We start from the raw sequence: 19,285 nt of genomic DNA, 5'->3' as shown, positions 1-19,285 counted from the left end.
TTAGAAAAAGAGAGGCTATAATTCAAATCATATTTACATGTGCAAGTTTTTTTACATATACTTTTAGTAAAATAAATAAACAAATTGAAGAAGAAGAAGGCAAAACAGAACAAGAAGTTACAACAAACATATCGAACATTAGTCTTCATGTTCAGAAAGGGCTGACCTTACCAGCCAGTTTAAGCAAAATCTCAGGCACAAGCCGTCTTCTCGGTGGTGCAACCGCATCTTTACTCAAACCGTCACTGTCATTGGCGTGTATCATGGAGACTATATGATCAAACAGCTCGTCTTTACCTCCTCTCAAAGGATCCTTTGCAATGCAAAAAAAAGAAGTGGTAATCCCATTACTTTGTTGTTATATACATGTTTGTTTTACAAGTACACTGAACTATGTGGTATTTTGCTTACCTGAAGAAATAGATCTGTGTGAGTTTTACCATTGTAGATAATTAGGTCTGTTTTAACTTCAACACCTTGAAGAGCTTTTGCAAAAGTTTTGCTACAAAACGCAAAAAAAAAAAACATTTGTCTACTTTAAGTAGGAAGTACTAGCATATTGTCCAGATTCGTAGACGGGTAATCTAACCTTGCTTCACATGGGATGGAGTAATCTTCAGATCCATGAAAGAGCACAATATGAGTCAAGAGAGATGCAGCTTTTCTTACTCTCGGCTCTTTCAATCTGATTCCAGGAGAGTATTGTGCAAATGACTCTTCTCCCTCCATTATGCTGCAAAGTTGATCAACAAATGAACAACCATAAGTAATGTCTTACTTATAATTTAACCATATGGTGCCTAAGCAGGATTACCTAAGGAAAATAGAACGATACAGGCCTCTGTTATGGAAGTGTTCGACCATATTGAAGAGATTGTACCTGTCCCAAGTTTTGCAAATGGTTAACAAATCTAAGCTTCATGGTAACTGAGTAACGTTAATTAGTCAAGTAATATTTTACCCGCCAGATAAACCGAAGTAAGCTTTAATCTGAGAAGCACTCCATGAGATTCTTTCTCCTCTTGATTCTTTAATGGCTTGTTCAATGAGAGCACAAGATGAGATATGTGCACCAGCTGATTGCCCCATCAAATATATTCTACACAAACAAGCAGACATGGTTTAATCACCAGAGCTTGTGAAATACATGGAGAAGCCAATATAACCAACAAGTACCTATTAGGATCGCCTCCAAATGCAGAGATGTTATTGCATACAAATGATATTCCTTGAGAAACATCTCTTACCATGTCACTAATTGTTCCTTGAGGAAAGTTTCTGGACAAAAGATGTTTGGTTTATGTGTTGATAAAGTTATATTAGAACGGCTAAGGGATTATTTAATTTGCTTACCTGTAATCTAGACATGCAACAATGATATCCCTTTCTGCTAGCTGCAGTCCCAAGAGAGAGCCCCAAGCTTTGTACCTAAAGGATATGCAAGTATGAAACTACCAATTTAGACATTATCTTTAAAAGAAAAAAGATGTAGCTTCAGGGAACCTACTGTTCTATTAAAGTTAACCAAGAAGAAAATGTATGCATTATTACATACTAAAACGTATTTAAGTAGAGATGATTGAGAGTGGGATTACCCGATAATCCAAGCTCCACCAGTCACGAAAACTACAACAGGCTTAAGGCCGGCACTTGTTGGTGGTGGTATGTACAAATCCAGCCTGCCAAAAACAATCGAGATCATATCAATCATTTGTGATATGAAAGTGAAGGGAGTAGCAGGCCTAGATTATGCTGGTTACACAGGCTCAGTTACCTATTCCTAGGTTGATCACCATATACAATACTCCTCCTAACTTGGGGTGAGAAAAAATAATGATATGCAACTGCAGAAGCCAACAAAACAAGCTTGTTTATTAGTGTACAATGAATAAACAGCTTCTTGATAATAAATATTCATCAGCAAAGAGGATAAGATCACCTTGAAGAAAACCAGGCATAAGGAGGATTGCATAACAAGCAAGAGCAAGTAATCTTGTGATCCACCGATAACCTACCCTGAATCAAACTTTCAACCATTAAAACAGAACCTTTCTTACATCTCAAGATTACCATAAAACTCATTAATAAATTTTAAAAAATTCAGGGACTAATTGTAATCTCTTCCAGAATTTTATTTTATTTCCCTGTCGAGCAAGTTACAATCACAAGAACAAGTCAACGATACCCTGCCGCACAAGGTACTCTGACGCCACCTTATATGTATATCCATGAGAGTTGGGGAGGGAAAATTGAAATACGTACCCGAGATAACCAAGAAGGTCGAAGCTAAGACGAGTTATCAAATACGTTTCCGCCGCTGCATGGCCTATGTCTCGACCGAACGACTGCTGCCTGCAAATTTGAGGCGCCGATGACTTCCTCAACACTCTACGGCGAACCTTTCCTTTGTCGGAATCCGCTGGGCCAATATTCTCCGTTGGAAACACTGGACGGCATCTTTCATGATGGTGAATCTCCGAAGATGATTGCATGTCCGCCGTGAAAAAATATTGGATCTCGTGTTTGGTTTCTCCTCTTCGTTTGTCTCTCCCCTTCTTGGCTTCCTTTTATTATTGACCAGGTTCTGTTTTTTCTTTATTATTTCAAACTTTTGAAAAAGCTATTTAAGCATGTGCGCTCCCTCGTCACCGAGGAGGAAAGATACAATACCTGTAAACGGCGTCGTATCTTCCTAATTGACTATTTTTAATTGGAATACTCTAATCACTTCCTAGTGAATTGTTTTGTATTTTTTTCTGGTGAGAGATATCATTGTTAATTTTGCTATGGATTTGTTAATCTTATTAGCCATACTTTGGAGCTGATATTAAGCAACTTGTGATACAATAATTGCGATAAGAATAATGGTAGCTGCTAACGTAAACGTAATGGGTAATCATTTTGTGTGTTTGATGTCTCAACACTTGTAAGTTTGGCATAGTTGTGTATGGACGCCACATGGAACCGCGAGATCCACATCTTAGAACGTGATGGGTAAACTTAGCGGTGGCACGAGCACCAACCATGAGAAAAATCCAAATCAATGATGACATCTCTTTTGTTCCCTATTATTGGATTCTTTTTTCTCCTCTTCACATACAATATTTTAGATTTTCCCTTTTACGAACAGAAGACTAATTTACAAACAACCAATCAATTATGAGCACATATACTATATTTTCCAATATCTTTTATTATCCTTAAAATGATATCTACAAATTTGCTTACACTATAAACCCGATTTTTTATACAGCCATATATGATTTGTAGGAAAATTATAAATCTTAAAATGATCACCTATGCAAAAGGGAATTAAGTCACATATATCTAAATTAACAACCAGAAGAGAGTAAAAAATCATTAGCAACAATAATATTTCATAACCCAAAAAGAGAAGAATCTACTTTACGCAGAAAGTTGAAATGAAAAATAAAGCTGAAACTTTTTCTTCTTTTGTTTTAAGGGGTTTCACCTCTGCATTTTTCGGTTGGTTTTTCACCTGAACCACCATCTCTGGACGGCAGTGACCGGAGTATTCAAGAAGGGAGCGTACCGTTGGATAATGGGATTCACCGTCCTCCCGATTCTGCTCCACGTGCTCTGGTGGTATCCTGCTGTTACTGGTGCTTGATACATCAGCTTCAATAGCTGCCAACAAAAAAAACACTCATATACATTAGCTTCGATAGCTGCCAACAAAAAAAAACAAACTCATGGAGATAATGATGAAAAGGGTAGCTATAAGCTTATGTTCATATGTCCGTTGATCAAGTTTTAACAATGAATTCTACTTGGAGATGTTGAGCCAATAGAGATATATGATGACTCCAACCAAAAGGAAAGCAAGAAAAACATTTGAATAGACGTACCTGCCAGTACATGAATGTCTGTATAATGTTGCGTTGCCATCTGCAGTAAATAAAATGATAGCCTTGGTCAGATGAGTGAAAACGAGTAAATGCAGTTCGAACCAGATCTGCAAATATGAACTCAATTTATTCCAAAGGGTTCCAAGGAATTTACGAGAGCAGAGAGATAATCAGAAGGAAGCCGATAGCTATCTCAGCCTGCGATGAGAGGATGTTAAGAGTAGTTGTGTTTGACTCCACCCACACGCAAGGATCTTCCAAGTACTTTCTGATAATCATTACAAAAACAGGACACAGAGCAAGAGGTAAGCATCAGTAAGAATTCACAAATGAAACCGAGTTCTACAATCAAACCTGCTGATCAGTAGGAAGCAAGCTACCTGTATATGGTGGAGCGAGCGAAGTTACGCCTCAAGAATTTGGCTAATTGTTCAAGGGCTCGACACAAGATGGGAATCAGAGCAACTGCAACAAATCGATAAGAAGACTAATCATTAAAATGTCTATAGCTTGAAGAAAAGCAGCCTTAAAAAAAACTCAATCAACTCTTACACTTGAGACAGAGATGTGAAGTGACAAATGTGAGGCAGTATATGAAATAGATGAAATCCTTTGCTCCCATAATTGATTGGAAATAAACTTGCAGCCCTTGCATATTCCATGCACTTGGCCTCTGCAGATAACAAAAGTCAAGCTTACAAAGAGAAGATAATGAATGACTGGTCCCTAGAGAGTAGTAAGATGGTTTACCCCATAAAGAGAGTACAAGGAATAAAGAGATGAGCATGCAGTTCCCATGAAAGATAGACGATAAGCCCTATTAGAGAGGTTCTTTGGCACTAGAGGTAACACTGCCAGCACAGCTATAACGAAAACCTGCGAAAGATGAAAACGACTAAGACGCGGAAAAAATATCCAGGTGAAGTATACCAGAAAAAATGCTTTAGTCTTGATTAGTTCATATCTGAGTATAACAAGCACATCAAGACATGAGAACAAAAAGACAGAACACTACACAACATCTAATAAAATGTCCACGTAAAGGATTCAACAGCAGAAAGGAAAAGTAATCCCAAAACTCAGAGCCCTAATAAAAAGCTAAACCTTTTATAAAAACTAAGTCTAATAAAAATGTACACTTGTGATTTAAGAAGAAGGTACACAAAAGTCTGGAGTTCACTGCATAAGGAGTGATGCTGATAAATTAAAATATTTTCACTTGCACAGTTGCACCAAGAACAAGAAACTGCAATAGGGAAAACAGAATATTACCCAAGCATTGACAGAAAACTGAATAGTCTGCTGATCCCACCGCCCTGAACTCACACCTGAAGTAGCAGATGGCCCAGTGGTTCTCGGAACAGATCCTGATACACAAGAGTGTAGTCAGTAAACTCATCTCATATTAGCATAAACTGAAAGTTGACTATATCAGAAAATAAAAAAAAAAGTCCACCAGAGTTCCGTGAACGAGCTTGTTCATTTGCATTGGTAGATGCAGATGGTCTTGCAGATTGCGACGAAGAAGATGAACTAGCCATAGGCTCCACAACAAGATCAGGATCCTACAAAAAAAAAATACCATAGCAGTATAAAGCACTCCATATTCAGCAAACAAGTCGAGAAAAATACATTCAAAATATTGAACATCTAAATTTTAAATCGAGTAACTGCAACACACGTTAAACCCTAAGATTCAAAGTTCACAAAACCTCTCCCAAAATAAGTAGCTCACACTAATCAAACTCGAACTCACACTACAAAGACCGTAAACGCAAATTCAAAGTGTAAAAGAGAGTACGGACCACGTAGCGTTGGTAGAATTTACGCTTGTAGTGCTCGACGACCTCGGGGCGACTAGCCATGTGAGGAGGGATTAGGATATTAGACCAGTAATCCACCCATCGAGAATCGTTATCGTACTCGTAAGCTGCCGCCGCAATCTTCTTCAATCGCTGTGGATCATCGCCGCCTTCCGCCATCGATTCGATCGTTATTCTCGCCGGAGTGATTCGATTCGACTCGACGACCTTTCTGGGTTTTTGTTTAGTCCATTTCTCTTTTTATAGGGGAATCTTCGAAAACGACGACGTCATGTAAATGTTTACAATACGTTCTCGAAACGACGACGTATTAACAGCATTATGTTAAATAATAGGTTTGTATTTGACTTGTTTAATCAAAAACGCTTTGTAAACACTAAACAGAGATAGGAACGCATACAAAAACGTACATTTCAACAAAATTCAGATACAAAGAGACTTCTTATCAGTGGATTTGCTCTCTAACCGGTTTGGTTTAGCTAAGAGATCGATAACCTAAGGGTCCTTGTAAACCGTCTTGATCAGGTCCGTTCCTCCCAGCCAAAGAAGGCATCCATGGGAACAGCTTGCTGAGCTCATTTCCCAACGTCCTCGTCTTCACTTCCTTATCATTGATCCCATACTTCGCCCTCTCTATAGCTTCCATTATATCCTCCCTTGCCACAGCTTCCCCGCCTGAAAAAACAATCATCTCTTTTAACACACCCGGGAAGCAACAATATTATACGAACCAAAAGGCTAACCTCTACGAGCAGCGAGCAATGCAGCTTCATTGACGATATTGGCGAGATCAGCACCTACGAATCCGGGAGTCAGAGACGCAACCAGATCACAAATGAGAAACGCATCTTCTTCTAGAGGAACGTCTCTCAAATGTACGGCCAAGATTTTCCTACGTCCTTCTTGGTCCGGTTCTGCAACCACAACTTTTCTAGAGAATCTTCCTGGCCGACAAAGAGCAGGGTCTAACGCTTCTGGTCGGTTGGTTGCTGCGATTACAATGACTTTTATGTCTGACTCGAATCCATCCATCTCAGTAAGCAACTACAAAAAGGGAAAAAACCATCTCAGCAAATGGCAACTAGTTAATTAAAATGTTTGTAAAGGTTTGATTCATTACTTGGTTTAGGGTCTGGTCACGTTCATCGTTGAAACTTCTACCGCGTTTCCCACCAACCGCATCGAGCTCGTCGATGAATATAATGGAAGGCGAGTTCTTCCTGGCTGCACTGAAGAGATCTCTGATCCTCGCAGCGCCTCTTCCGACAAACATTTCAACAAACTCGCTAGCGGAAACAGAGAAGAAGGGAACTCCAGCCTCTCCGGCTACGGCTCGAGCCAACAAGGTCTTACCAGTCCCTGGTGGACCGACTAAAAGCACGCCTCTAGGTAGTCTCGCTCCTAGCTTCTTGTAGTTTATACTTCCTTGAAGACATGACACTATCTACAAAATCAAGACAGAACATCATAAACTAAGCCTAGAAAGTTGAATTAACTGAATCTTATTATTACCTCAACGAGCTCGTCTTTAGCAGAATCAACTCCCTCCACGTCATCGAATCCAACTGTGGGATTTTTAGACCGTCGTTTCTTCGCAGGGCTGCTGGATGCTGAGAGCTGCCGATAGAGAAGCCACATAAGAGGAGTTAAAGGAATCCATAGAGTGATGATAGTTAACAAAACGGTTCTCATTGACTTCAACGCAGATTGAGGAGCTGAGCTATAAGTAATCCCTTTCTCCCTCATCAAACCAAGAAGAAACTTCTCATCATGATCTACTTTCCTCGTCACGTACTTCCACACAGGAGCCAAAGCTCGAATCTTTGGCCGAACGTCTCCCGTAACTGCTACTTCAGTGTCAACATCTTCAACAACCTCAACGTTCTCCTCAGCAGTGTTGTAATAGATTCGACGAGAACCTTCTTCGAGCAAAACCTTTGAGACAGAACCACCTCGAAGATTCGTTACGAAGTCTGAGTAAGGAACGATGGATGGAGAGGGAACAGCTGTTAGCCTCAAGAACAGATAACAGAGTCCGAAGATAACCGCCACGCCAGTAGATAAGATCACTCTTTTGATGTTCTTTCTCAAAAACAATCTGAAGTCTTCCAGTGACGCTCTGAGATCGAATCTGCCAAGTCTCATGCTCAGTAAACGTAGCCTAGGTCGAAGCCTAAGAGAAAATCTTCTTCTTCTCGTTCCTTTACTCGTACCATTTTCACCATTCACCACCAGACGTTTAACCTCGCTATTACAAGAAAACCGACCAAGTCTCCGACAACTAAACGACAGATTCTTTGTCCGAGCGACACTAAGGTTAAGCGCACTAATCCTCGAGTACTCTGTTCTGCTGAATCTATCCGGAGGATTAGCTACTTTAAGATGAAACCGATCATCCCATGTATGTGTACAGAGAACATTGAAAGTAGTAGCCATTGAATCTCGTTCCTGGGAAGCTGAATCATGCGTTGTTCATCGGGCGAAACATTTGAAATAAAAACCGAAATCTTACGAAAGCCCACCAAGCGTAACGTGATGCTTGTGGGAAGATTGAATTGGAAAAAGTTATCGTCTTGAAGCTGGCTGCTGTTTCAATTGAAAGGATAAGAGCTCGCAAAAGCTCCAAACAATTTTGACGGAAAAAAAAAAAATATTATGACGACTCTAGCGGTTATTGGACTATCCAATAGAAAAGTAAGACACAATAGCCCATTGGATATAAATGGGCTGATTTGGGGACATGATTAGCTTGATGGATAGTTTTATCTTTACTTCTAACTACTAAGTGAACAATGGAGACACTAATGTTGTTAATTCTTGCTTGTGTGAGGTAAGTACCAGTTGTAGCAAAAAAATGATTTATTCATCCCATGTATGTGCGTTTGGAAGTGGATTATGAGAAGACAATTGCCAAACCGGTTCAACCATAAGAAACCGAGTTTGGCTAATAACCTGTACCCATACACAAGGATTTGAGTTTTCTTTTTCTTTTTTTTTCTTGTCAACAGTTTCAGTTCTTTACTCATTCTTTATCTTTTTTGTTAGAATATATTCTTTTTATATCGTATTGGTCAAATTAGGGTGGGGGGGGAATTCTTATCAGAAACGCTCTGATTCCTTTCTTGCAATATCTTGGTAAAGAAGGTATATGATCCGTCCAGCCATTTATAGATAGTGACTTGTGTTTGTAGAAAGAACTCTCATCATAGAAAAAGTTTTAATTATGTTTGACTAGAGTTGTCGCATAATTATGTTGATTGGGTTAACTTTTGACTAGAATAATTACGTAAAAGTCAAATGTTAATTGAATTTACTTTTTACAGAATTATATTTTTATGTTGTACTTTTGTTGACAAATGGGCTCCTGAGTCATGAGTGAGTCACGGGAGGGGTCGTTTTGTCATTTAGCGGTGCAGGTAAGAGGAAAAAATAATAGAAATTGATTCTGTCAGCCCAAGTTACGTGACAGACAGCTCACCTCGAGCTATCCGCCCAAACGGTCCACGTATCTTTGCTCGGCCGAAAGATAATTTGTCCAAAAATATAGTGCATGTCCAAAAAGAATGTTTAAGGAATTAAATAATTATCCTAGTGGTAGCAGGAAAAAAGCAATTTAAAACAAGGAAAAAAGTTTCTCAGCTACACCATGTTTAGTATAATATGGTGCAAACCATCCAGAGTTTAGAAATGTGTCGAAACCTATACGAAATATATGATAATACATGTCACATATACAACGTTAATAAAAATATGGTGCCAACATCATAACGAGGTTTAATTGATTTTAGCTTAAATAATTGGGGTCAGAGCGTAATTTCTTAAAGTTAAACTCCAATTAACAAAACCCGACCCGACCCGTTCGATAAACCCGACCCACACTTAACCATTTCCCCCAAATCGATTTCATTAGGGTTCTAAACAAGAAAAAAAATTGGGAATTTTGAAAAGAGAGTGAGAGATTCGTCAGAGACAAAGAGAGATTGCAGAGACAGAGAGAGAGATCGATTCAGTTTCCATGGGTCGTAAGACTTCTTCGTTGTCCAGACTTGGTTTGATTTTGATGGTCTTGTATATACATCTCGGCTAAGGCAGCAAACACTGCAGATCCAATGGGAAGAACATTTTCATCAAGGAAGAAATAAGGTGAATGAACCGAATGCACAGAACCGACTTGTTCGTTTCTGATACCGATTCCTAGATAGTAACCAGGTATTTTCTGTTGATAGAAGGCAAAATCTTCGCCCGCCATTATCTTCTCACCTGGTGAGACCTTCAATTACCACATCCGGATTCGTCGCCGAAACTGAATCGATCTCTCTCTATGTCTCTGCAATCTCTCTTTGTCTCTGACGAATCTCTCACTCTCTTTTCGAAATTTCGAATTTTTTCTTGTTTAGAACCCTAATGAAATCGATTTGGGGAAAATGGTTAAGTGTGGGTCGGGTTTATCGAACGGATCAGGTCGGGTTTTGTTAATTGGAGTTTAACTTTAAGAAATTACGTTCTGACCCCAATTATTTAAGCTAAAATCAATTAAACCTCGTTATGATGTTGGCACCATGATTTTATTAACGTCGTATATGTGGCATGTATTATCATATACATCGTGTAGGTTTCGACACATTTCTAAACTCTGGATGGTTTGAACCATATTATACTAAACATGGTGTAGCTGAGAAACTTTTTTCCTTAAAACAAATAAGTAGTCAAGCACCTACCGTTTCCACATATTAAAAAGGGGTTTAGAAGTAATCCTTTATATACTAAAGCGCAAGTCGCCTAACGAATCAGATTTTGACACATGGAAAATGTTTTTGAAAAACCAGAAAATAATTAATTCAAGAACAAAAAATATTTTGATCCCTAATTTTCGGCAATATTTTCAGAATATTTCAGTCCACGTTCCAAATTAACTGATCACGATCTCTAACTGTTTGTTTTCTTATACGATTTTTTGTCTGCAAACTTATGCTCTGTTATTTCTTTTGTTCTTCTCAATCTTCTCCATTATCAAAGAAGCAAAACAACAATTTTTTTCTTCTTTCCTAAATTTCAATTTTGATCTCGATCAGTTCCTTCATCGCCTGGATTAATACTTAAAGTTCAGCATAGACAAGTTTTTAGATTGATAGGGATTGTGGCGGTGGAGTTTAAAATGACGTCTGAAAGAGATTGACACTGGTACTGTGATTTTGGAGAGATTTGGATTTTGCAGGTATTAATGGTGGTGTGTGTACGTTCATATGAATTTTTTTTTCGAAAAAGGCAGAGTAAAAAATATAGCAGAAAGATTTGTATTGTTTAGTTTTGAAATTATTTAGTTTCAGGCTTTGCATTCTTAACGGAATTGTATTTCAAAGCAAATAAATAGTGATTGACTGATGTGGAAAAGAGAAGAAAATCTAATACTACCCAGAAAGTCTATCACCAAAAATGGAATTACAGGTATAAATGCTGTATTTTACTGACTTTTTGAACATGAAGAAGCATCATATTCTGTTTGGTTTCTTTCATATTGATATTTTTTTTTATTTTTGTTCTGGCAAAGATAAATAAGAGTTATGATGATAACATCTTATAATACTTCCCGTGATTTATGTTTAAATGCTATCTGAATAGCAAACTCACCATTCTAACATAATAAGTTAATTATTTAATTTTCCCCTACGAAGTAGGGGTAGAATACTAGTAATTTTAGTAAATCGTTTGAAAATAAAGGGTCAAGGAGAGAGGTTAACGCATTTTTAACGCGAAAACCTTTCTTATTAAGTTATAAGGGTAAAATCGTAAATCACGTGGCGCGTAACTTTAGGACAGGCGTTATATAAAGGACGATCTCTGTCCTCCTTGTCTCTTCAGAAAACGCTTCTTCATTGCCTCATTATTACCAAATCATTCACAAGCGTTTCTCTCAAATTAGGCTTTTCTCTTTTTATCTCTTCGATATCGTCTCAAGAGTTTTTATTGTTCAAAGTCTTTCGGTTTCCTGAATCATCTTGATCTGGTGAGCTTTTGATCTCTTTTGATCTATAGATCTATTTCATTCAATTAATATCTCTTTCGTAGCTCTGATTGTTCGTTTTGATGGAATTGTTTTCTTAACGATTGTTTCGAATTTCAGGTTTTTGAGGGTTTCGTTTGATATCTGGAAAGGAGGGATTTTGCAATTCGTGATCTTTATCTTAACTCATATAATATATGTAAGTTTTTAATTGATCTATACAGTATCATATGATTTTGTATAAGCGATTGATAATTCTGATGGAGATTGATATTGATATTCGTTATTGCTTGATCTAATTTCATAATTTTTACATTTTAATGATTAGCCGTAATCTTAGAGGTTCATCATAGTTGTAGATCTGATGAAACATTTTACAATCATGTGCCATCTGATTAACCGATATGCTTAACGTCTCATGTTTTATTCGAGATCCGTAAATTAAAAAAAAACACAAACTTTGAACATTGAATCTCTGTTCCTCCTCTTTATTTAACCATATGTTTTTAGTCTTGTAATAACATTGATGAGTTTCTCTGTTGAGCGTGGTTACTCTTTACCTAACACATATGGTTTTGTTTGGTCTTGTAATGACAGAACGCGTGAATGAGCTTATGATGGAATCGAAAGGTGGTAATAAAAAGTCGTCGTCTAGTAGTTCCTTATTTTACGAAGCTCCCCTCGGTTACAGCATTGAAGACGTTCGCCCCAACGGTGGAATCAAGAAATTCAAATCTTCTGTCTACTCCAACGTAAACCTTCGTCTTCCCCATCATTTTACTACTCTTCCTCATTCATTAAAGTTTCTTAACATTTTTTTTACTTTCTTTGCAGTGCGCTAAGAGGCCATCCTGAGTTGTAGCGTGCACCGAGTCTCCTAATATTAGTTATCGCTTTTCCTTATTTTTCCAGTTTACAATTTTACTTTCTTCTAAGCTCCGTTTCTGCTTGGTTCCCCAAACCAATCGTTCTCTCCTCCTACAATGGCCTTATCCGCAATCGGCTTCGAAGGCTACGAGAAGCGCCTCGAGGTCTCTTTCCTCGAGCCAAGCATCTTCCAAGATACCAAGGGACTTGGTCTCCGTGCTCTGACCAGGTCCCAGCTTGACCAAATACTCACTCCCGCTGCCTGCGAGATCGTTTCCTCTCTCTCCAACGATCATTTGGACTCTTACGTCCTCTCTGAGTCAAGCTTCTTTGTCTACCCTTACAAAGTCATCATCAAGACTTGCGGCACCACCAAGCTCCTCCTCTCCATCCCGCCGCTTCTCAAGCTCGCCGGTGAGCTCTCTCTGAGTGTGAAATCTGTTAAGTACACTCGCGGCTCCTTCCTCTGCCCCGAGGGGCAGCCTTTTCCTCACAGAAGCTTCTCTGAAGAAGTCTCTGTTCTCGATGGTCACTTTACTAAGCTCGGCTTGAACAGCGTCGCCTACTTGATGGGTAACGATGACGAGACTAAGAAATGGCATGTCTACGCTGCCTCCTCTTCCCAGTCCTCTAGCAACAATAATGTTTACACGCTTGAGATGTGCATGACTGGTCTAGACAGGGAGAAAGCCTCTGTCTTCTACAAGAACGGCGAGACGGGAACAATGACTGACAACTCTGGAATCAGAAAGATCCTCCCTAAGTCCCATATCTGCGACTTTGAGTTCGAGCCGTGTGGCTACTCTATGAACTCCATCGAAGGAGATGCGATCTCCACTATCCACGTGACCCCTGAGGATGGGTTCAGCTACGCTAGCTTTGAAGCTGTGGGTTATGACTTCAACACTATGGACCTGAGCCAGCTTGTTACGAGGGTTCTCTCTTGCTTCGAGCCGAAGCAATTCTCTGTGGCGGTGCACTCGAGCGTTGGGGTGAACGCGTACAAGCCTGAGATCAGTGTGGACTTGGAAGATTATGGATGCAGAGAGAGGACGTTTGAGTCTTTGGGGGAAGAGAGTGGGACGGTGATGTATCAGACGTTTGAGAAGCTAGGCAAGTACTGTGGGTCGCCTAGGTCTACGTTGAAGTGTGAGTGGAGCAGCAACAATAGTAGTTGCAGCAGCGAGGACGAGAAGGACGAGGGTATCTAGCAGAACTTTTATTATCCAAAACTACTTTTGAGCTTTTCTGTTTTTGCTTCTTAATATAATATGAATAAGGTCTTGAGAAGTAGAGGTAATCTCCTTGTCAAGCAAGTGTGTTTGTGTTTATCGTGCTTTGTATGAATTTGGTTTTTATAATATATGGGAGACTATTATTATGCTATTATGGCGTTTTCCTTGTAATGTCGAACCTGAAGCAATTGTGTGCTTTTCTTGTTCTTGTTCTCAAGTTTTGTAGCATGATTATAATGGCGAAGAAGAGAAAGAAAAAAAGTACCAAAAACAAGGTTTATTGATGACCGGCACTGAAAAGACAAATCAGTTGTTGAAAATAGAAGAGTCCGGCACTGAAAAGACAAATCAGTTGTTGAAAATAGAGGAGTGTTGATGTAATAATAATACAAACCCATTAAAAAGAAAAAAAAAAACATAAAGGTTTGACAACATGAGCATCCAAAACACATACTGCTCACAAGATCTTATTTCATTAGAGAATCCCCGCATAGAATTAGAGTGAATCCGCCTTCATCACCTGAAAAAAAAACACACACAGATGTAAGAATATATATGCAAGTATCGTTTGTGGTTTTTCTAAAGAGAAACAGAGAGACTCTGGAAATTTCTGTGTATTGATAGCTTGATATGAATGAAGATCTCACACATATATTAACTCGAACAGAGAGACTGAAGGAGTATCTACGCTCTAAACTTGACTCCTAAGTTACAAACTTATCTAGACTACAGAGAAAATAGATAACCAAACTCCAATAGTTTCTCTCAAAACAACGAAAAAGATAAAGGACAAAAACAATTACCTGTTCACGTAGCAAATTGTTTGATTCTATCTGTTTATCCAACATCCGCTGGCGTCGACGTAAATTCATCCTACCTGAGGTATGGAAAAAGAAGCAATCACAAGTATGTATTGTAAGTAATGAAAAAGAAGATATACGAAGCATTACTCCGAACAAAGCTAACTGTATAACCAGCCACCACCCATGGGAGAACAGAAGGATTCTTCTTCCTTGGCACCAAAGATGAATCTCTACTCTTCAAACCCCTCGTAGCCTCTCCTGAGATCACAAACGAAAAACATATTATATATATATATATATATATATTCATAAATCAGAAACCGACTCATAAACAAATTTGATGCGTACTACCAAGAGGCGATGAGGATAAGTTGCGAGACCCACCCCGGTACATCTGCGCAACGACGGCTCTCAGATTACTCGGCGGCATGATCAGGAATTTAGGTTTTGCTTCTTCTCTCTCGAAAGGGGTAAAGCTAAAATTACTCATGGGCATACTATCCAAAATCCGAACCGAGCCGAACTGAAAAAACCAAGACCAAAACCGGTTCAAAAATTAGAAAAAACCCCGAACGATTTTCTATATCTCTAAATACAAAAAACCAAAACAGAACTGGACTGAACTGAAGACCGAATGGATAACCGAATATTTTTTGAATATTTTAAGATATTAATTATTTTAAATTTTAATATATATAAAATATACTTTATAAATAAAAATATCTTTAAAAAACCAAACTACACGAATAACCTAATAGTTTTTGGGTTTTCCTGGATTTAACTCGGGTTTTCGGGATCTTTTTCGTTTTTTGGGAGTTTTAAACCCGAGTTATTTGTAATATGGTCTCACTTCAGGTTTTATAAAAAAAAATAGAAACCCGATCTGAACCCGACATTATCCGAACCGAACCGATCCGAAAAATGTCCCGTTCCTAAGCATTGAACACTGTCGGGGTCATAGCCCGAGTCCTGAAAAAAAAATCTATTTGGTTTGGACCAGCAATTGCTTTAGAAGCCACAGGTGGAATAATCCCAAAGACGGCTCAATTCCTGACCAAAAACATTTCCTCTTCTAGAGGCAAGTTACAGATAGTTTATTCCTTATTCTATACAAACATCTTGGAGAGATAGTTTAGTACTTTCGATCAGACATTAGAGCAGCTCGTGACCTCAGTCGATCTTCCGCCGCAAACTGAGCCCACATCTTCTCGGAACGTTCAAAGTATTCAATGTTTTCATCATACTTCCTCTGGTTCTGAAACACACAAGATGATCAAATATGAATACTAGCAATCAACTGTCGTTCACATAATGTTTAATGATTATGCTTTTACCTCTTGGACCCAATCGTGCCAATAAACCTCCCCTTAATACAAAAAACAAAAAAGAAACCAAAGAAGCTGTAACTCGAGGGATATTTCAATTTCAGAGAATAAACTCGTTCATAATCATTAATACCTATGACATATCCCACACCCATTGCTAGACCTCGAATTATGAAGATAGTACACACAGCTCTTTTTCCTTGTCCGTTTTTTGACTCTACATTCCAAATACAAACATATCTAAACCCACCACCACCAACCATCTATGTCCAATCAAAATCAGAGAATCTTACCACGAGTAGATGACGAGAAGTTGCAGCGAGGCGCAACCGATCTCCAACTTCGATGTGCCTGCGTCCAGACCCAATCAAGCAAAAAAAAATCAGATAAAGGAATACTCAAAGCCAGATTATCGATCTACCTGGGCAATTACGGATCTCAAATTCAGCGTCATGATCGGCTAATCAGGGTTTGATCTTCGATTTGGGTAGATATATGGTCTCACCTGTGGTAAATTCATAAAAATGTTAAGCAGATCACACCCTAAATGGATTACAGCTCTCACTAAAAGCTAAACATACTTTCTCGGGAAAGCAAAGCCAGTCCCACAAATTCGCAGAAGGTTAACACATTGAAGCGTACCAGATAATCACGACGACGAAGAACGCTTGACGCTGGTGGTGGAAAGGTTTACTTTACAGCTTGCTTACAGAGCTTCGTGTTCATGAGGCGGTTTCAAACCAAGAGTTTAAATAGCTTTTTGTGCTCATGGTTGATGATGTTTATCACCCTAACTGGGCTGTTAATAGGTTTTAACCAATGGGCCTTATAAAATTAGTTTTCCTAGGTAGCCCAATGTGCATCTTTAAAACCATTTACGCATACTTTTGTGTTGTTCACCCTGCTTAGTGTCATGATAATCTTCTTATAAAGTGCATTAAAGCATCAAGTCCAACTCTGAGTATTTATAACTTTAGTTTTGCGTCAGTTCATATCTTTGAGAGTTTAGTTTGGATTTGGATAACATGTTTAAATAATTTTTAAATTTTTAAATTTTTTCAAAATTTGATAACATGTTCTATTATTATTATTTTGGTGACCGTAAACTCAAATATTAAATGAATTTATATTTATTATTAGATATCTAAAATATTTAAAAGCTGTTCTATTATTATTATTTCAGTCCGGTACAATATTTTCATTGAGTTTTCATATCCGAATCAGACTTGTGGTCGAACCGTAAGATCTAGTAACTCATATATAGTGGAATAGAATATAATAAAATGAATATAGTAAAAGTATCTGAAAATCAAAAGACCGTTATTAACCCACTGAGAAAAATATAATTTGTTTTTTGTTTTATAAATTTTTGATATATTAATATATATTTGACTTGTATAAGAAATTTCTTTTAACAAATATTGTTAAGTTTATTTATAAATATATTAATTATCAATCTACCAAAATAGTGAAGCAAGTATTATTTTTTTTTCCTTTTTTAATTTTCTATCAAACTATTATCAATTTTTTTTTTAAAAAAAATCAGTTTGTGACAGATATTTTATTATTAGAAATACATACAATTTAAATAATGTTACATTTATATGTATTTATGTATAAAATGGTCTTCATAATTTGGGATTTTGTAAAAAAAATGGGTCTAAAGTTAATTTGGTTAAATTTTTTTTTCTGTAACAAAAGTTAAATTATCCTTTTTAAGTTAAACGTCCAAAGTCCAATTAATAATATTTATTTTACTGATAACAAAGTGAGATTAAATAGGGATAACATATAATATATAAGGAATACCAAAAAATAAAAAAAGGAAACGGTCCAACAACATTTTATAAGTATATTTTTAAAGACTGCTTCCCTTTTAATAATATAGATACATAAATTTGAATTTTGTATAACTTAACATAACACATGTTTAGTTTGAATATTTAGATGCAGAATCAATATATATTAAAAATACTTCTGATGTTTTGGGTATTATTTAGTTATTTTGCATATTTACTTTTGACTATTTATATACATCTCCGAAATTTTGTTGAACTTCAAAATATGTTGTATATTCATAGCTTGAAGTGTCTTTCCCTTCGGTGGTGCTCGGGGGAAAAGTCTTATATCTAGCCAGCAGAGGACTGTGGTCTGATACTGTCTTAGAAACATGTTCACAATCCAATTTGCATGTTTCAAAAGATAGTGAAATAGATGGATTTTGATATGATGTCTTAAGAGGGTGAATAGCCGTGGTGGCAAAGAGGAACATTTTAGAGTCCAGAGAGTTGATATACGATGGGCGAGAGAGTTATTGGAATATAGAGGAGTGTCGATGTCACAATACATCAACTCATTAAAAGAAAAAGATACTTCAGCCTTTTGTACTTCGCTTTTTTACAGCATCGAGTACTTCAGTCCAGCATTGACAAGGCAACAAAATGTCTTCTGAGCACAAACAAACACGAACCACAACTACTGACAAGACTTCAGAGCTTATTATCAAAAGACACTTTCTAGATGATCAGTTTCAGTTTGTTGTAGTCTTCTTCTGGAAGAGAAAATTCCATGAGTATGTGTTGCCTTTCTTCTCAGCAACCTCCACACGTCTGCTTGTCGGAATATTCTTTCCTTCTGTCATGTCCTTTGAAGGTTGTAAAGATAACCAAGTACGGTGGAACTGCCGACGAGTTGTTACATTTAAAGGATATTTTAGGGAACCTATCACGTGTTTTTGTTATGTCATATTATCATGATATTTGATTTTATCTAATTAATGACGATTTATCAATAATTCATTTTCGAATGTCACTTCTTGTATAGCATTGAGCTTACGATCACGATTCAAGTTTTGTATGGCTTCACAGCGAGTACTGGAAGTTTGGAACCCTTAAAACAAAACAAAAACGAGTATTGGAACCCATTTAATACTATTAAGTTTGTAGCAAAAACAAATAACCTAAGCATAGTCGGTTATCTCAAAAACGATATCTATAGAGAAAAATTGTGCTTAATTTACTAGAGAAAATATCATTGATCTTTCTTCTCATTTTATTGAAACAACTAGGGATGCTTCTTGACCATGGTGTGCGAGAAACTTTCTCTCCCAGGCACACTTACCAAGAACGGTCCATAGCAAGTTGACCTTTGTAGCAATCTCGGTTTATCTAGCGGTTTCTTTCCGGGTTTAGTATCTTTTTCCTGCAAACCAGAAATCTTTTTCAAATTCTTTCTGCTTTTGGAAATATCCAGTGGATATTTCAACTCTCCATTTGAGCGTGCAGACCTTTCCGCCGGGTTCACTCCCCCGACATGGTCGGAGGGACCGTCTCCGTCCACCTCTCCGGCTACCCATGCCTGCT

At 37.7% G+C, this 19,285-nt stretch overlaps 6 protein-coding genes across 8 annotated transcripts; 1 reads left to right on the top strand and 5 right to left on the bottom strand.

Moving 5' to 3' along the window:
• On the bottom strand, positions 1 to 2,775 carry LOC106382866 (probable isoprenylcysteine alpha-carbonyl methylesterase ICMEL2). Its single transcript, XM_013822946.3, has 11 exons — positions 2,263 to 2,775; positions 1,940 to 2,016; positions 1,775 to 1,844; positions 1,596 to 1,679; positions 1,354 to 1,428; positions 1,177 to 1,278; positions 962 to 1,099; positions 815 to 880; positions 590 to 733; positions 412 to 502; positions 1 to 313 (listed from the first exon to the last, which is right to left on the bottom strand). The coding sequence occupies exons 1-11, from the start codon at positions 2,490 to 2,492 to the stop codon at positions 152 to 154; spliced, it is 1,239 nt and encodes a 412-aa protein (XP_013678400.1). The 5' UTR covers positions 2,493 to 2,775; the 3' UTR covers positions 1 to 151.
• Positions 2,776 to 3,263: 488 nt separating this feature from the next.
• Positions 3,264 to 5,932, bottom strand: LOC106382864. The gene is made up of 9 exons (XM_013822944.3): positions 5,675 to 5,932; positions 5,326 to 5,434; positions 5,142 to 5,236; positions 4,620 to 4,745; positions 4,422 to 4,542; positions 4,250 to 4,334; positions 4,024 to 4,137; positions 3,870 to 3,909; positions 3,264 to 3,648 (listed from the first exon to the last, which is right to left on the bottom strand). The coding sequence occupies exons 1-9, from the start codon at positions 5,849 to 5,851 to the stop codon at positions 3,496 to 3,498; spliced, it is 1,020 nt and encodes a 339-aa protein (XP_013678398.1). The 5' UTR covers positions 5,852 to 5,932; the 3' UTR covers positions 3,264 to 3,495.
• A 116-nt stretch (positions 5,933 to 6,048) lies between these two features.
• On the bottom strand, positions 6,049 to 8,371 carry LOC106382863 (probable inactive ATP-dependent zinc metalloprotease FTSHI 3, chloroplastic). The gene is made up of 4 exons (XM_013822943.3): positions 7,205 to 8,371; positions 6,813 to 7,136; positions 6,436 to 6,736; positions 6,049 to 6,367 (listed from the first exon to the last, which is right to left on the bottom strand). Exons 1-4 carry the CDS (start codon positions 8,126 to 8,128, stop codon positions 6,168 to 6,170), a joined length of 1,749 nt encoding a protein of 582 aa, XP_013678397.2. The 5' UTR covers positions 8,129 to 8,371; the 3' UTR covers positions 6,049 to 6,167.
• A 3,120-nt stretch (positions 8,372 to 11,491) lies between these two features.
• Positions 11,492 to 13,946, top strand: LOC106382860 (S-adenosylmethionine decarboxylase proenzyme 3). Its single transcript, XM_013822941.3, has 4 exons — positions 11,492 to 11,696; positions 11,814 to 11,892; positions 12,291 to 12,445; positions 12,528 to 13,946. The coding sequence occupies exon 4, from the start codon at positions 12,677 to 12,679 to the stop codon at positions 13,769 to 13,771; it is 1,095 nt and encodes a 364-aa protein (XP_013678395.2). The 5' UTR covers positions 11,492 to 11,696; positions 11,814 to 11,892; positions 12,291 to 12,445; positions 12,528 to 12,676; the 3' UTR covers positions 13,772 to 13,946.
• LOC125609182 lies at positions 13,832 to 15,180 on the bottom strand. Of its 3 annotated transcripts, none has more exons than XM_048780281.1 (4): positions 14,950 to 15,180; positions 14,746 to 14,856; positions 14,599 to 14,672; positions 13,832 to 14,315 (listed from the first exon to the last, which is right to left on the bottom strand). In XM_048780281.1, exons 1-4 carry the CDS (start codon positions 15,092 to 15,094, stop codon positions 14,292 to 14,294), a joined length of 354 nt encoding a protein of 117 aa, XP_048636238.1. In that variant the 5' UTR covers positions 15,095 to 15,180; the 3' UTR covers positions 13,832 to 14,291. The 3 variants fall into 3 exon arrangements, with proteins under 3 accessions (XP_048636238.1, XP_048636239.1, XP_048636237.1); XM_048780282.1 differs by having other exon boundaries at positions 14,983 to 15,136; XM_048780280.1 differs by having other exon boundaries at positions 14,947 to 15,115.
• Positions 15,181 to 15,568: 388 nt separating this feature from the next.
• Positions 15,569 to 16,640, bottom strand: LOC125609183. The gene is made up of 6 exons (XM_048780283.1): positions 16,566 to 16,640; positions 16,345 to 16,428; positions 16,217 to 16,274; positions 16,057 to 16,140; positions 15,933 to 15,964; positions 15,569 to 15,853 (listed from the first exon to the last, which is right to left on the bottom strand). The coding sequence occupies exons 2-6, from the start codon at positions 16,375 to 16,377 to the stop codon at positions 15,731 to 15,733; spliced, it is 330 nt and encodes a 109-aa protein (XP_048636240.1). The 5' UTR covers positions 16,378 to 16,428; positions 16,566 to 16,640; the 3' UTR covers positions 15,569 to 15,730.
• Positions 16,641 to 19,285: the final 2,645 nt, after the last annotated feature.

The sequence above is a fragment of the Brassica napus genome, chromosome A5 (genome assembly GCF_020379485.1).
Source record: "Brassica napus cultivar Da-Ae chromosome A5, Da-Ae, whole genome shotgun sequence".
In the NCBI taxonomy this organism is placed as follows: Eukaryota; Viridiplantae; Streptophyta; class Magnoliopsida; order Brassicales; family Brassicaceae; genus Brassica; species Brassica napus.
Note: the sequence above shows the minus strand (reverse complement) of the source record. Positions and strands in the feature narration are given on the sequence as shown.